Source organism: Carassius gibelio, chromosome A20, assembly GCF_023724105.1.
Source record: "Carassius gibelio isolate Cgi1373 ecotype wild population from Czech Republic chromosome A20, carGib1.2-hapl.c, whole genome shotgun sequence".
Classification (NCBI taxonomy): domain Eukaryota; kingdom Metazoa; phylum Chordata; class Actinopteri; order Cypriniformes; family Cyprinidae; genus Carassius; species Carassius gibelio.
The window spans coordinates 26,458,699-26,476,680 of NC_068390.1; the positions used below are offsets into that span (position 1 = coordinate 26,458,699).

Below are 17,982 nucleotides of genomic sequence, written 5' to 3' on the forward strand. Positions count from 1 at the left end.
CACTTGTTGGCCCCTTTGCCTTCTGTCTGCGGTCCAGCTCACCCCTAAACCATCTCAAATGGGTTCAGGTCCGGTGACTGTGGAGGCCAGGTCATCTGGCGCAGCACCCCATCACTCTCCTTCTTGCTCAAATAGCCCTTGATGCCTTCAGTGTGACTCTACAATTTTCATATTCATGAAAATAAAGAAAACTCTTTGAATGAGAAGGTGTGTCCAAACTTTTGGTCTGTAACTGTACATAACAAAAAAGTATGAAACAACTTAAAATATGTCATATTTATATTCTGTACTGTATATATATATATATATATATATATATATATATATATATATATATATATATATATATATATATATATATATATATATATATATATATATGCACTTCTCATGATTGGGTAATCGCGGCAGCTACATTAGTTTTTCTGATTAATTGTTTTGCTCTATGAGAAAGACAAGGTAACAAAATATTCGGGGCTTATGCCCCCTTAGCCCAGCCCTAGCGCCGCCCCTGGAATGCGTTTTTTTGACGGCCTGCTAGCGGATCAATGGGGGCCGTACACATCACGTCTTTTGTGCGCGCAAGTTCGTTATTTCTAATGTAGGCGCGCGGTATGCGCGCTCATAATGGAAGCAACGCGCGCGCGTCGCACCGCATCGAATTAAAAACATCTAAACTTTTCAGAATGCCGCAAGCGCACCGCAGGTCATGTGACAATAACTAACCAATCAGCTTCATCCTTTCCCGTATCAACGTTGAAAGCTCAGCTAAGATGAAGGAACAGCTGTTCATAGCTGTATATGGATTGCCATTTTGAAACGAATTTAGTAGCAGAGCTACTGCGAGCGATTTTTAGTGCTGCAAATCCATTTATCCTTTGCTGAAATTTCTACGTCTTCATTGAGAGAGAGCGTGTCATGGATGCTTAGCAACGACAGACGCCCCAGGAGCACTTCTGTCCGAGCGCTTTGGAAACAAGGAGAAAGCGGCGCGACTAGCGTTTTCCACGCGTTTTTAGGCGCGAACTATTGAAGACAAAAGCGAGGACCCTCGGTACCTCTCAGGCTGACATGTTGATGTGATGTGATATCTGATTTAAGTGGGCGTGGTGTGTGTAAGGTAGAGAGGGCATGACTGATGATAGTGTCCTGATCCAGTAACGACGCTATTCTCAGCCTGCGCTCCAGCTGAGTAATCAACTTTATTTAAAAAAATAATTTATATATTTTATATTCAAACTGAAAACATGATGTGATTAACACTCAAGTCATTCAAGTCATCGTGTCTCAAGTCAAGTCAAGTCCCGAGTCTTTAACTTCCAAGTCCGAGTCGAGTCTCAAGTCCTAAAAATAGCGACTCGAGTCGACTCGAGTCCAAGTCACCAAGTCACAAGTCCCCATGTCTGTTAAATACTCATCTGAGGAGAAAACTATGTTGCATCATAATGAAAGGATGTGTGACGTACACAAAAATATTTTCACTGATTTAGGGTACAGTAAGAATATTTACTGTATTGCGCAAGTTAGTTCATACTTAGATATAATTTTATATGCAATATTACCTTTTCTTTTCATCATCATATTTAAGAGTTCATGATAATTAATGTTCAACTTTATTTCTCAGTTGATTAATCCATCCACAATTCATAAAACACAACACATGCGTGGCATTGAAACATTCCTGCATATTATTTCATTTTACAGAAATATAATATGTAGATTAAATGTGTGGCAAGGACACAGAAGACTCCTTCATCAGATACAGAGCTCATCTGGACAGAGATTCATTGTCATTTGTTTGACCATCCATTTATAGTTAACAGTGTAAAACAGCGCACTCTACCTGCTGCTTTAACAAATGACACACAAAAAGGTCATGATTGGTATTTTGGGGTTATTAAATACAGTACAGACCAAAAGTTTGGACACACCTTCTCATTCAAAGAGTTTTCTTTATTTTCATGCCTATGAAAATTGTAGAGTCACACTATATACTATATAATTCCATATGTGTTAATTCATAGTGTTGATGCCTTCAGTGTGACTACAATTTTCATAGTCATGAAAATAAAGAAAACTCTTTGAATGAGAAGGTGTGTCCAAACTTTTGGTCTGTACTGTAAATAGATCATAGGATTCGCGCTCAGATTCAGATGTCTGAATAATGATTCGTGATCTTACAAATTTTCAAACCCGTCTCACAATCGCTATCTAGACGCGTTGGAACTACATTTCCCGAGTCATGGAAAGCGTGCGTCATGACGTCAACGCGTCTGCTGTCAGTCAGACAAAGACGGTCAGTCAGTCAATCAGGGCGAGTCTTCTTCACAACATCACATAAAATATCATCTTCGTCGTCTGACAGAGCGCATTAAATGATCTGCTGCACTGAGATTTTGTGTATTTTCCCGATTCCAGGTAAGAAACGTGATTTTGGCCCTGAGGAAAGTCAGTTTTGTGCTGGTTCGTGCTAAGCTAACTAGCCGCCTGGATAATTCAGCTCGTTTTGTTTATCTTTGTAAAACTCGCTTCGTGATTGAACTTTTAATCGACATATGCATCTAGTTTAAATCTATACACGTCTAGATAGTTTATACAGTAATAAAATTGCCAGTTAATGAGTTATGTAGACAGTTTTTCTAGTTTGAAACTGCTGAACCCATGTATTTATTTGTGCATATTATTCATATTTACTAATAAACAGTCATGTGAATAACTTGTTGATATTTATTTTTGCATATGTGCTGTTAATTTTAAGCCCTTTTGGTGTTTTTTTTTTTTTTTTTGCAAAGGTCAGGACACAGATTAACTTATTTTTGTTTATATAGGTTGAAAACCCCAATGTATCTCATTGGAATTGTTATTTAATAAGTGTTTTATAAGTGTATTATATGTATGTTTATGTTTCGTATGCACGCAGGCGGTCTTTTTCTAACGCTGGATGCTGTTAGTTTTTATATGCACAAAGATGATGGGCGTATATCTGTGTTTTTTATCGTTATCATATGACATGCATTTAGAAAATATTCAGATTTTAATTCCAGTCTGGGCTTTGACCGGTCGACTGAAGACCTTCAGATGCAATGCACAGATGAAGTTAAATGAAAGTGCTTTGCTAATGATCCTCATTGATCACGAGTTTGCATGCTTGAATTTTGCTTTCATAACTTGAGATTCCAGTATCTGTCTGAGGATGTGAGGAGCGTTTAAATGCATAGAAAAAAGAAAAAAAAGATTTATTTCCTCTTGGGATACATCTTTTTTTTTTATGCACGCTCCTATTTATAAAAGCTTGTTGCAGCACCTAAGCATGTAAGCTGTTAAAATGCATCTTGTTCTTCAGTGTATATTAACTTGTGGTCTTTTACATGTTGCAGGGTTTAAAGGTTTAATGTACACATTCATGTCATAAAACCTGTGCCAGACCACAACTCTAATCATTATTTACACAAAGTTTGCTATAGCATGTACTAATATTCGTTGTAAATCTTAGAAACATGGATAACATTGTAAAAATGACCAAATAATGAAAAAAAAAACCCAGACATATTTTCCATCCTGCCTAATTCAGTCTAATTTTGTTTTCCAAAATGCCCACGTCTACATAACCAGTGCTTATTAAATGAAAAGAAGAAGGTGCATGGATTCTCGTGTGGATTATTATTATTTAAAGCTTTCAGTGAACTCGTCTGATGTGTCTGGATGCAGTCAGATGAGCTGATGCACGTGTGCATGCAGTCTCTGCAGCTGTGCCCTCATAAAGAGCCCTGCAGTGTACGCCTGCAGTATTTAATGCCACATGATCACTAATGCAGCAGGGTTTATGGGCGAGATCCTCTGTGCATGATGTCAGAGAAGGATCGCATGCATGACAAAAGAGCTTCTTCATGACGACGACAGCGTTTTGTATCTTTCATCGCACACACAATTTCTGCTTCAGTCAAAGCCTCACAGTGATATATTTTTAGAAACCCACAGCGCTCCTATCACAGACTTTTATAAGGATCATCTGAGATTTAAGTGGAAGCTATTTAGCTGTACAAGAGCCCACTGAGCCCTTTTTTAGCGGCGAGTGCTTTGGCTCCAGCGGTGTAAGGTTAGCGGTTAACTTGTATAAGCTCTGGTTTACTAGAAAACTCCAAACCAGTGAGGGATTTCACAGCAAACCAGTTGTGTTACTGGGATGGTTGAGTTAGAAGATTGATTGCCAGAAGGTCTCTGGGTTGCCAGTCTTTCTCATTCATCACTCATTTGCTGCAACACAAAGATCAAAACCAACGATTCTTAGTATTCAAGCATCACTAGTAATATTATTGCTCATATTCCCAAGCTGCAGTTCAAGTGAGTTAACATGGTTAAAATGTAACCTGGTAGGCTAGTCATCTATTACTGCCTGGTATTAATATGACTAACCATTAGCTTAATATCAAACTCATGTGCTCTAGATTCGAAGGTTAAACAAAGCATGCTCTGTATTTGCATTTTGCGCTTTAATCTGGAGTTACATAAACTCCCATCAGTCATTGGGTGGTATGGTTTCCTTGACAACAACGACAGTAATTGCTCATGGTTTTTAATGAAAGGCGTCTTGGATAAACAGAATTTTAAGTAGGTCAGATGAATCCTGCTTTTATCATCATAACTCGACTGCCATGAGATGGCGGCGCACTTGAAATTATGATAATTCATTCGTTTGTCTTGAGTCTTGACATGTTGGAGTGAATTCTGGGAGTATTTCTTTCCTTCTATTCTTATAGAATGTGTTCGAAAGCTGTGCACAGTAAGGAAATGTACAACCTGTATCCCACAATGCAATGCGCTCAACCTTCTGTTTACAATCTGACACACAGTTCCAGACTAAAAACAAACGACTGTTAAACTGAGCTGTTAACTTAGTGGAAGCTCTGAAGAGTTCAGTGAGCGAGTCATTGGATTGATTCAAACCGTAGAAACATTAACTAATGCATCCCAGAGTCGCTTCTTATTGAGGAGAACCAGTCTTAAAAAAATGGAAGTGTTTGTTGTTGCATTGCACTGACTTAAACTCTAAAGATTTAATTGAAGAATGACTCGTGGCTATTAGATGTTAAAGATTATTTATACTTAAATATGCTTAAATTTACCATAAAGTTACACATTTTATATAATAATATCAACAACAAACCCTGGGATTAATAAATCAAAAGCTTTGTTTGTTTGTTTTTTTTGCACTTATTATAAACTTTATTAATTGAAAAAAATATATTAATTCATATAAAATTATTATAAAATAAAAAAAAATTTATAACAACATTTTTCCTTTTTTAATTTTATTTTATGAACAAACTTTAAACGACGTCTATTATTCATACTTTCTTGACTATGCTTAAAACTTTTGTTATTTACTGCTTGTTGCACAATACGAGGCATGAGTTATTTCATTGCAATTTAATATCAAGTGTAAACCTGAGTTGAAATGTTGCATAATGTTTGAAATATGTATCGGTGCATATTGTTGTTCTACTTTCTTTTTTAAATTGTAGGGAGTACACAGTACTGCACGCTAACTTTCTGTTTCTTTCTTTCTTTTACTAGTGACTGACCAATATGACAGATGTTTTTACATGTATTTTTTTTTGAAAAATTAAAAATCATTTAATAGTAATTATTATTTTATAGATGTATTTTTTAAATAAGTTTGTGGACCGTTTAGTTACATTCTTGAGCCTAAATTCAATTCAACTTTTTGATTAACTGTTTGTTCAGAATGCTTGAAGTTTTAAGGATTTATTTAACTACTGGATGACACATTTTTGTGTATTTTTTAATTTTTTTTAACTGGATACCATTCACCTAGTCATTCAGCATTTTGAGGTAACGTGTCAAAAATGTTGCATGTTAATGTTCAAAATATCTGTTGCATCATTTCTTGTTATTAGACAGTATTCAGTATGTAGCCCTTCTGCACGGTATGAAAACCTTCAGTTCTTGATGAAGCATCTGTTTATTTCTTCTGTCAGCATCGTGAACGCTCTCCTCGTAACAGCCGTTGATGCACATGTGTGTGTGTGTGCTGTCAGAATGTCTCACTTCACAGATGAGCCACGCTTCACCATCGAACAGATCGACCTGCTCCAGAGACTGCGGCGTACAGGTATGACCAAACCTGAGATCGTGCACGCGCTGGACACCCTGGAGCGACTCGACCGCGAGCACGGGGACAAATACAGCCGGCGCGGCCCGTCGGACTCCAACGCCACCACCTCAAGCACTACACCCACCTCAAATAGCACTAGCAACTCCGCCACGTTGACCTCCTCCACCACTTCCACAGCAACGCAAACACAGTTCCACGGTAATTTATCGCCGTCGCACAACAACAGCTACGCCACGTCTCCACCCGCAGTCTTACCCTCGCCCGTCTCTCTGGTCGCCACGGCACAGAACGGGCGGGACGCTTTGGCGATGACACCCAATGGGAGATTGTCGCCCAGCCATTACCCAGTGAACAGTGCGGCAGCGGTGAGGTCGTACGGGCTGGATGGGTCAGAGGAGGACCTGGATATAGATGACAAGGTGGAGGAGCTCATGAGGTCAGTCTCTCAGGGTTCTTATAGTTTACTACAACTAATATAATAAACACCTTTAGAAAATCTGCATTACTTGAAATATAAATACTGACATAAAAAATATATAATGAAAAATATAAACAAAGTGTATAATCTAAAATAAATTAAAGTATAGAAAAAAATTATAAAATAAAAAATATATTACAAAATTTCAGCTAGTTGTCAAAGCAACATTTATCTTTTTCATTTAGTATAACTTGATAACTTGTTACTTTATTTACAAGAAAAAAAAAAAAATTTAAACCTATATAAAGATTAAAAGAAAACAATAACTAAGATAATAATTGGATGCCACGCAGTCTTGCAAAAATGTAGTAATGTAGTATATTAACATAAATAAATAAAAAGTTGAACACTGTTGTACTTTCTTTGTAATAATTGCAGGTTTGTTTTGTTTTACTATTGGTTGACCAGTATTTATTTAAAAATAATGCATGCATATTTTTAGATTTCTTATTTGTATTTTTATAATAATAATATTTTTGTATGTATTTATTCTTTCTATTTTTCGAATTATATTTGCAATCTGTTCAGTTTAGCATTGTGGAGCCTTGAGATGAATTAACGGACCAAAAAAATAATAATATTGTCAAAACATTTCAAATTTTCCCATATTCCCATATCATTAACTTGATGTAACTAAAACTACAACTGAAAATAAAAATGAAAAAAAAACTTTATGGATATAAAGAAAAAGAAAAGTCTCAAAACATTTCTCATTTTCCTGTATTTTAACTTAATGTAATAACTAAAACTGCAACCAAAGACAAAAATTTATAAACAACTATACAAACGAAAAAAAACTAGGATGAAATGAAAACGGAAAATCAAAGCAGATTCAAACTCACTCCTGAATTTAGCACTGTTGATGTGTGAGTGTGTTTACCAGGTGTAAGCAGGGTCTTTCTGCTCTGAGACATTCTGCGAGGAGATTGATAACTGAATCTTCACAGACGTCATGTTGTTGTGCTGTTGAATTGCAGCGGTCATGTTTGCATCCTGTGATGTGTGCAGGAGAGACAGCACCCTGGTGAAGGAGGAAATCAAAGCCTTTTTGGGCAACAGACGCATCTCACAGGCCGTGGTGGCTCAGGTCACAGGTCAGTCCGTCATTACCAGAGATGTATAAAGTACTAGAGAACCATACTTGAGTAAAAGTACAAGTGCTCTATCAAAAAAGTGACTTGAGTAGAAGTAGAAGTGCTCTTTAAGCACCACACTTAAGTAGAAGTACTAAAGTATTCAACATTTTTTGCAAGTAGTCTATTTTAAAATTTACTACTCAAGTACTGAAAGTAAAAGTAGAAGTATTGTGTTATGTAGCTATTAAAGAAAGTAGTCAAAAGTTTGAACATATTGTTTTTACTATTTCAAATAATTAACCTAAAGGACAATCACAATTCCTTTGACTGTAACTTCTTGTAAACAAAAAACAGTTACTAGGGTTAGTTAGCCCAATTTGCAAAATTATGTCATTAATAACTTACCCTCATGTTGTAAGACAACAGAGGGTCATTTAGAATTTTTTGAAGCATCGACAATACATTTTGGTCCAAAAATAGCAAAAACTACGACTTTATTCAGCATTGTCTTCTCTTCCGTGTCTGTTGTAAGACAGTTAAAAACAAAGCAGTTTGAGATATCTGGTTCGCGAACGAATCATTCGATGTAACCAGATCTTTTTGAAACAGTCCACCAAATCGAACTGAATCGTTTTAAACAGTTCGCGTCTCCAATACGCATTAATCCACAGATGAATTAAGATGTTAACTTGTTTAATGTGTCTGACACTCCCTCGGAGTTAAAACAAACCAATATCCCAGAGTAATTCATTGACTCAAACAGTACACTGACTGAACTGCTGTGAAGAGAGAACTGAAGATGAACACCGAGCCGAGCCAGATAATGACTCGTTCACGAGTCAAGAACCGTTTCTGTCAGACGCGTCCGATTCGTGAACCGAGGAGCTGATGATACTGCGCATGTGTGATTTAGCGTGAAGCAAACCGACACACAGAGCGTCTGGAACCGAACTGATTCTTCTGGTGATTGATTCTGAACTGATTCTGTGTTAATGTTATGAGCCCAGGTGCAGTCAACGCCAATGACGCCATTGCATCGAGCGCAAAAGAATCGGTGAACTGTTTTCTTCAACTGGTTTATTGAATCGAACTGTCAGAAAGAACTAACGTTACTGGTCATCCGAAAACCGATGCAACCGGTTCTTGACTCGTGAACGAGTCATTATCTGGCTCGGCTCTGTGTTCATCTCTCTCTTCACAGCAGTTCAGTCAGCACGCGCAGTCTTCTTAATCGCTTGATTCGCTCAATGATGTGCCAGCTTCATCAAACCTGCCATTTACAGTTCTGGCAGTGGTTTGTAATGGAATGATTCGTAACATTATTATAATTGTAACGAGTAACGATGCAGCACATAAAAAAATATCGGAGTAAAAGTATTAAACTCAGCGAAAATATGTACCGAAGTAAAAGTGGAAGTAGGAGAAAAAAATAATACTCTAGAGTAAAGTACAGATACCACCTTTTAGTACTTAAGTACAGTAGTGAAGTAGTTCTACTTCGTTACTATACATCTCTGGTCATTACCCCAATCCGTAAAACATCAATCAATCAATCATCCGCAATCAGAAAAGTACTTACAATAGAAGTCTATGAGGCAAGACATTGTACTTTAATAAAATACACAGTGCATGAAAGATGCTTAGTGCAGATGTGGGGCAATTACTGCGTTTCATATTGGCACGTGTTTTTAAGTCTTGCCAATTAACGGCTGAGTAAATGATACATGATGCAAAAATACATACTTAGTTTTTCAGGGTTGCGTCGGTTACTAGAGCGGCAGTGAAGGTTAATTTCAATATTTACTAATACATTTTTACATTTTAAAGTTTTATCTGTTAACATGAGTTAATGAACTAACATGAATGATCAAGTTGTAAATAATGTAATCATATTTAGATATTTATTTAATTTTAAAAAATATGGTAAATTTTCATGGCTAAGTACTGAATCCATTAATTTGCATACATTTCCAAAACAGAAATTTTAACATTAGATAAAGCCAGGTTCTTTTTCGGATATATTATAGTGAAAGGTTATTACATAGGGAATGTTTTTATCACAACATAAATCGGATAATACAACAGCCATAAAAAACAACAACGACAAAAAACATCACCATGTTTTTTAAATAAAATGTCACACACACACACAAACACACACACACACATATATATATATATATATATATCAATCAAATGATATATTAACAAACCCCTCAGAATATAATTATGAACAAAATGGAAAAATCTGGTGAAAGTGATACTGAGCAGGGGAAAAAATGATTTAGAGAAAACATATTGTTGAGATCGTATTGTAATGTATGCGTGTTGAGAAAATGTATTGTAATTGAAAATTACAGACTCAAATACATAATGTGTAATAAAATACATGTCTTTGTCTTCTTTCCTCTAGTCTGAAAGAAGACATGTAAGCAAAACAAATCAAAATCTCACAAATTGACCAGTCTCTCAAAAAATATAAAATATTGCATATAGTAAGTGAACATAAACTAAACATTAGATGCATGTCAAATATGTTGGATCTGTGTGTTAGGTCTTAAAGTGACAGCAGCCTAATATACCTGCTGCGATCTGTGTTGTAAATGTCAAATCAAACAACAACAGACAGAGAAAACTGCTCGACCGAATGACTTTTATAGCTTCAGTATTAATCTAAAGTGAAGACTGCAGTGTTACATGTCCTGTCTTTAATAATGTCCTGCAGTGTGATAGAATCATTTACTGCACCACAGGTAGTTCATGTCAAGAATAAACTTTTGCATTTACACAAGAGTCAAAATGTCTCGAGAGCATGTCACAGATGCGGTTTTGAAACTGGAATGTCAATTTGACTCGGACCAGTGCATGCGTTTGTTGTTGATTTGTTTTGTGTTTGTGTGCGTCAGGCATCAGTCAGAGCAGAATCTCTCACTGGCTTCTCCAGCAGGGCTCAGATCTCAGCGAACAGAAGAAACGAGCTTTCTATCGCTGGTACCAGCTGGAGAAGACAACGCCAGGTTAACCAACTTTGCTTGTTTTACTCTAGGTTGATAAATGTCCAAAGATGAGGTTGAAACCAGTTGCAGATCACTGCCAATCAAACGTTTTATAATCTCACATTTCTAGTTCTTTTGAACTTTCTATTCATCCTGAAAAACAATGCATCATTTCTACACAAAATATGATGCAGCACAACTGTAATAAGAAATCAGAAATGTTTCTTGAGCAGCAAATCAACATATTAGAATGATTTCTGAAGGATCATGTGACACTGAAGACTGGAGGAATGATGCTGGAAATTCAGCTGCGTATCACAGCAATAAATTACATTTTACTATATATTCCCATTGAAAACAGCTATTTTAAATTGCAGTAATATTTCACAATATTACCGTAGTTTTATTGCATTTTTAATTAAATAAATGTAGCCTCAGTGAGCATAAGAGGCTAAAAACATGAAAGAAAGAAAGTAAACTTTTGAACAGTAGTGTGTATATTTTTCATATATATTTTCAGGTGCCACATTAAATATGCGTCCCACCCCTGTATCTCTGGATGAGATGGAGTGGCGTCAGACTCCGCCCCCCATAAGCTCCGCCCCTGGAAGCTTCCGTTTGCGCAGAGGCAGTCGATTCACCTGGAGGAAGGAATGTCTCGCTGTGATGGAGAGGTGAGACGGAGATTACACCCCTTCTGAAAAAACTTAAATGTCTGAAACTCATCTCATTTCAAATCAGGAATAAAAAGTTGTCATAAAATGTACTTTTTTTAGTTCAAATCATACAAGAAGCACACTAGTCCTGCTAATTGTGCAGTGTTTATTCTTTGTTCACTCTTCAGCTATTTCAGTGATAATCAATATCCAGATGAAGCCAGACGAGAGGAGATCGCAAACGCCTGCAACGCTGTTATTCAGAAACCAGGTAGAAATGCTGGTGTGTCTGAATCTGCACTATTGAACTACAAATAACATATTGCATTTTTACAAACGCCTTTGACCTTTAAATCTTGTTTTTTCTGCCTAGGAAAGAAGTTGTCTGACTTGGAAAGAGTCACATCCTTGAAAGTCTACAATTGGTTTGCCAACCGACGCAAAGAGATCAAGAGGAGGGCCAATATTGGTACTATATTTTAGTTGATTTATACCACTGTTATTTTTTTGTAAAAGAAAAAAACAGAAAAAAAACAGGAGCGATATCATAAGAAGCAGGGCGGGTATGTAACAATAAATGCAAACAAACTTGCAATTTCAAAAACTGCTTGCAGACTTGCACTAACATTTATATTAAATGTTTCAAAACAGCAGCAAAATCTTAGATGAACTGTTGCATAAATGTTTTCCATGATGCTCAAAAAATTGCGTTAAAAAGTTTATATTTAGTTGCTCCAGGTAGCGAACACGCATGTTTCTATGGCTACTAGAGCTTCTGCAAGGCGGGACTTATTCCACCATAACGCACTTTGCAGTTTTTATAATAATATTATGAATGAACCGTCTGGTTGTTATATCTAACATTTTTGCCCAGACTCTGTTCAGAGAGCACAGAGATGATGGCAAATAAGTAAAGCTAACGTCAGCACTAGACGAGCAGTCGTTATTATAATCCAAATGTGCAAACAGTCTAAATTATTATGCAAGTCGACTCCAGATACAAAAAATGCTAACCAGCAAAGTCACATTTGTCATTGGTCACAGTGACAGCAAGTTGATTATTGAAGCTGGAATAATGAGTGGATTAAGCATTTCGAATAACGTGCTTATCGATTGTGAATAGAAAAACGATGCACCATTCCTGCGTCTGTGCTTGCGCCCGCTAGCACCTCATGTTTGCGGCTGAATGCACTTATCATAATTGATGGATGGACATCAATGACCATGAAAAGACATCAGCAATCCAGCGCAGAGAAAAGAAAACAAAAGACGGTTAAAAAAAAAAAAGGCATAAAGTTGGGTTGACGTTGGGTGTACAATATTTGCAAATTTAGGGACCGTCTCTAAAGTTGAATGAAATATTGGTATACACTTTTCTAACATCAGTAGCATTTGAGAATGACTTTACAGTCATAAAAACAACGGTAAACTGTTCATATTAAAATAAATTGTAAATCATTTGTTAAAGTTATAAACGAAGACCATGCATCACTTCAGGCACATTCATAATCCTTTGAAATGTTTTTGGCTGTTGACGTTAATATGTTTTAAATGTCAGAAATAATTTCACCACCACCATGTTCCCTTACAAAAATTAGACATGCTTTAACACTAATAACACCAAAAATCGGGTTTCTTGTAGCCATGGTGACCACAAATTAACCATGGTCTTGTTTCTTCAATTAATAATTTACAAAAAAAGTATAAAGATCTTTTTTTTTTTTTTTTGGTTATAAAGACAGACCTAAGCCATCAATAGCCTTTAAAATGACTTAAAATGCATTATAGAAAAAACAATGAGGCAATAATGATTGGTTAATAATAACGCTGTTAAAATAGATAATGTAGGCAAATACAAAATAAACAATTTATGTATATTACATGTTATTACAAATGCCTGCAAAGGGAGCCAACTCCTTAATTCTCTTTTGCATGATTTCTGAATGCTTGAGACTATAAAATCAATTCGACAACTGGATTAATAAAGTTATATCCATAAGTAGCTCTCAAGAGCTACAATTGTAATTTGTAAACAATATATATATATTTTTTATGTACTTTAAAGTTCTGTTTTTACCCATATAATAGTTTTTTTTTTTTTCATCATAATATTTGAGGAAGGGGGCACAACAATACAATCCTGCTAGGGCACCCATTTGATCAAAGACAGGTACAAGCTATTGTTAATAGCCATTTTGCTATTAACATATATAGTCAATGACTTTATCTTGATGAGGAAACATTTTCAAAATCAGTCAGGATTTTACTTGTTTGGTTTCTAGTAGTAAATCATTTGCTATTTTTCATTTGTTGTGGTAGTGGGTTTTTAAAGAGTTTCAGATGTTTCATGACAGGGTCTTTTTTCCAAGAAGCCACAATCTTGGAGAGTCACGGGATCGAGGTGCAGAGTCCCGGAGGACACTCCAACAGTGACGACGTCGACACCAACGACTACAACGAGCAGGTGAGAGAATCAAACGATCCCTAGTCTTATTTTTCAGATCTGTTGAACATGGGACGTTTAACACCGCTGCTAGAGCTGATCTCAGTGATTTCATTACAGGGTTGTGATGTTTCCTATTTTGAAAAGAGAGGCATGAACAGACATTTCGGTTACTACCGTCTGGAGCCCACCTCACCAACACAGGTATCACATGGAAAACAAAAATAAAAAGTACACACACTTTATACACGCAGATAATCCAAGCTCAAGCTGAAGTTATGTGAAAGGGGTTATAAACTGAGAAAACTATTCTCTTGATCTTTTTTAAACCGGTAATTGTACTATAAAAACATAAGTTTCAGAACTCAAAACTTTCTAAAACAAGCTTATATTGAAGCCAAATGTGGAATGAGCCACTTTATGACATAATTCATGTAAGTGGCCTTCAGCGAACAGTACAAAATAATAAAAAAGGCAGTTCACAATCCCTTTTTTGTGACTTGATATTAAATGTTTCACTGACTTGAACAGTCTCTTTAAGGATGACACCAGTAATCACGCAGACCACCAGGACCCCATCTCTCTCGCTGTGGAGATGGCAGCTGTCAATCACAGCATCCTCGCCCTGTCCCGCCCGGGAGGCGTGGCCAGTGAAATCAAAACAGAGTCACTGGATGACGACTGAAGAAGACCACGGGACGAAGAGGATCAATGAGTTTGTGTGTGGATGTCTCCAGACGTATTCAATGACCAAATCAACGCTTTGTCTCAAGCTTTTAGAATTGAATATCACCTGCTATCAACACTACTAAACAAGCCCAGAGTCAACGACACACTCTCTCGACACGAGCTGACAGGAAGTGTGACTATGTTCGGCCAACAGATCTTATTTAAGCCTCCTGAACCCTGGCTGACCCAAACCTCGTACCTCATTCCAGTAACTTGTATAATGCTTGGTGTGCTTCCTGTCTGTGCGCTCCAGTGACCCTCATTCTCACAGATAAGCTAAAGGCAGAGATTTTAAGAGAGAGGAGAGTCTGATAGCAAATTTCTGCTTTGAATCCATGATTTCCTCCATTCCCACGACAGACGTTCTCAGTTAACAGGTTTAATGCCTCTACTTTACTTTTTTGTTCCTTATTTCTTTAAACTGCAATTGCGTGAATCTCATGAAAACTGTCAAAAATCTGTCTCAACACAAAATGAAAGAGAGATAAGTATATTTTGCATAAATTAAATAGAAAAACAATTTTAAATCGGTAGAGCATTGCGTTATGAAGTGCAAGGTTGGGGGTTCGATTCCCCGGGAACACATGATAGGTAAAAATTGATAGCCTGAATGCACTGTAAGTCGCTTTGGATAAAAGCGTCTGCTAAATGCATAAATTTAAATTTTTTATTTAAATTGTAAAGCATTTGACATACCCTATGCTGACTAGAAAAAGAATCATTAAAAAATATTAAACCTTTTTTTTTTTTTTTTACGGAAAATGTGCATTATTGCCATGATGCAAAATATAATTTCTTACTTTGCGTTTGGTTTGCGGGAGACATTAAACCAGGATATTTATATATATTTTTTTTTTTTGTAGAGATTCATTCAATTGCATTACACTGTACTTTAATTTGAATTATGTTCAAATGGGGCGGGGGAGGGTGAAATATAACTGTAGTGAAACTTGAAAGATGTGAGTACATAACCGCCAAAGCGTTTTTCAAAGTTAATCAGCGTTAAAGCTCAAGTCTCCTGGACTCTAAATTAACCTGCAAAGTGAGGCTTCAGTGGGCAGACAGCTAGCTTTCTTTATTTTAAACCATTAAAGGTGGGGTAAGTGATTTCTGGTAGCCAATGTTGACATTTAAAAATCACCAAAACAAACACACCCCTCCCCCGAAAGGGTCTTGCCACTATTTTGATAGCTCCGCCCCTCACATACGTGCACACCCCATGCAACGATTACTTCTGTGAAACAAAGCAAAACCAATATTACACCTTGTGTACACCAGATTTTTAGCGAACTCATCATAATAAGTGATGCTGTCTACACTATAGATGTATATAGCCTACATATCTATGGTATACACTGGATGTGACATGACACGACAAATCCCAGACAGAAAACTGCTGCTGCGTTCTATTTATGATGTACTGACACAAATTTCAAATGGTTTTCAATGGTCGCTTTGTCGTGTCCATTCAAAGTCCTTTTAAGATGAGTCATGTCACTCGGCGGCCATCTTTAAAGCCCCTCTCGGGGGTGCAAGTGCAACTCCTATCTCTTTGAATGGGTCAACATCAAATTCTCCAAAAATGTTCACTAAACTTCCTATTACATGTCGTCCCCTTGGAATTATAAGGTTCTATCTGACATTTGTCAAAATTGAGTTATTCACATATTCTTAATCTGTGACAATTTATTTACATTGTCTTTTTTTATTTTAAGTTGTGTACATTTTGGGATTTTTTTATTGAAAAAACAAAAAGGTTCTATCTACAGAAGTCTATGGAACACAAAAACTTTGAAGCTCAATATCTCAAAACTACTCAGAACGCAGATAGAACCTAATTCTAAGGGGACGATGTCATATTTGAAATCACCAAAGAAGCCTGACAACAGCTGTAATGGAAAGCGCTCTCTCCTCCACATCATGAGTAGACACGCCCCTTAATGCTGATTGGCTACAAGTTTGTTTTGCTACTTGGCCTGGATCAGTTTTCTAAAGCATTTTTGAAAAATCGCTTACCCCACCTTTAAGTGTCCAGCATCACCCAAAGTAAATATGCATTAAAGTGCTATTCTTATGTTTGTATTTATTTAGCTTTTACATTTTTACTCGCGTGCAAAGATTTCACACAAAGAGTCAAGACCGAAGCATCTGCTCGTATGATGTTTAAAACTAAATACGTCAATGTGAAATATTGGCTCAAGCCGACAGCAGTCAGAATTATAACGTGCAAACTCCCACGAAGCTTTATTATTATTATTATTATGAAATGATATCAGAATTTCACTGTGTTAATCGTTCACGAGAGACTGAATGACAAATGTTTGTTCTGCTGCCACACAGAGTCTAACTCATCTAACATAAGCTTGGTTCCAAAATGTAGCTTATTTTTTTTATTCAAAATTGTTTTAGAATAACAATTCACTCGCTGGGATTCATTCATTGAAACGAGCAGAATGACTCATTCGTAGAGCCGTTCTTAAATAAACGATCACAAACTCAAAGCATCACTTGCATAACGCAACAAGCTACAGGACAATGCTTTTACAAACAGCTAACAGAAATGAGTTCTGTTCGTGCATGAATAATGAAGCCCAGTTTTTTTATGTATCCTTCCTCTATTGTGTACAATTGATATTTATAAAATGACATTTTGCTTAATAATAATTCAAGATTCTTTGTTTATTTGATTGTTTTACACTGTTTTTTTTGTTAAGTTCAGAGCAGTCTCCTGAAGCGTGTCTGATCTAGATCAAGCACCCCCTTCTCTCAAGAAACACTACTTGTTTTTTAAGTTTGTTGCAGGTCATTTTCTAATGCTATAATGTTCAAATGTGCTTTTACAGTTGTATTTCAAACTAAGGAAACGACTTGTCCTCGTCCGTGTGTCATTAGAGCCTCTTTGTAAACATGACAGAATGTGCCAAACTGCAGTATGATGTCAAGTATTTACATTTACATGATATCACAGTGACAGATACAATAATACCAATGACTCGTTCTGTTGCCTCAAGTATTTTATTCCAGAGCAACGAACGGTAACACTGCTGGTTTAAAGGGGGTGTTTTTCATTTGCATTTTCATATGTCTATACACAAAAAAATCTATAGGCCTTTAAAAGCAACTGTATAAATAAACAGAAGAGAGTAACTATGAATTTAAAGATTGTTTGAATCAAATAATTCCATAATTTCAAATCATTCTGTTGTGAATCATCTGTATCTCCCATTTAAGAATTTAGTGCCTTTTTTGGACTGTAGACTGTTCTATAAGTAAGTATATTATAGTATATATAACTTTTTGTACAGTTTCTTTGTTTAAAATGACTTTTTTTAAAACTTGTGTTTTATTTTAGTATTTTATCTTCTGGAAAATAAAGGTATATTGATGACCAGCCATGTGATTTTATTCTTCAAAGAGTTTGAAGATTGTATACAAGATCTTCTACGATTTCATGCAGACATTTAAAAG

General features: G+C 36.3%; 1 protein-coding gene across 4 annotated transcripts; it reads left to right on the forward strand.

Moving 5' to 3' along the window:
• Positions 1-2,266: 2,266 nt before the first annotated feature.
• On the forward strand, positions 2,267-17,907 carry LOC127938306 (homeobox-containing protein 1-like). Of its 4 annotated transcripts, none has more exons than XM_052534831.1 (10): positions 2,267-2,418; positions 6,060-6,572; positions 7,623-7,708; positions 10,597-10,707; positions 11,207-11,360; positions 11,531-11,613; positions 11,716-11,811; positions 13,712-13,806; positions 13,906-13,989; positions 14,327-17,907. In XM_052534831.1, the coding sequence occupies exons 2-10, from the start codon at positions 6,061-6,063 to the stop codon at positions 14,468-14,470; spliced, it is 1,365 nt and encodes a 454-aa protein (XP_052390791.1). In that variant the 5' UTR covers positions 2,267-2,418; position 6,060; the 3' UTR covers positions 14,471-17,907. The 4 variants fall into 4 exon arrangements, with proteins under 4 accessions (XP_052390791.1, XP_052390790.1, XP_052390792.1 ...); XM_052534830.1 differs by having other exon boundaries at positions 2,282-2,418; positions 13,697-13,806; XM_052534832.1 differs by having other exon boundaries at positions 2,282-2,418; positions 13,715-13,806.
• The last annotated feature ends 75 nt before the right edge of the window (positions 17,908-17,982 follow it).

What these genes read in the sequence shown, in the direction of transcription:
- LOC127938306 (XM_052534830.1), top strand. Translation starts at nt 6,061, where the DNA reads ATGTCTCACTTCACAGATGAGCCACGCTTCACCATCGAACAGATCGAC. An exon ending in CGTGGTGGCTCAGGTCACAG is followed by an intron (nt 7,709 to 10,596) that starts GTCAGTCCGTCA and finishes TGTGTGCGTCAG; the next exon opens with GCATCAGTCAGAGCAGAATC. An exon ending in GCTGGAGAAGACAACGCCAG is followed by an intron (nt 10,708 to 11,206) that starts GTTAACCAACTT and finishes ATATATTTTCAG; the next exon opens with GTGCCACATTAAATATGCGT.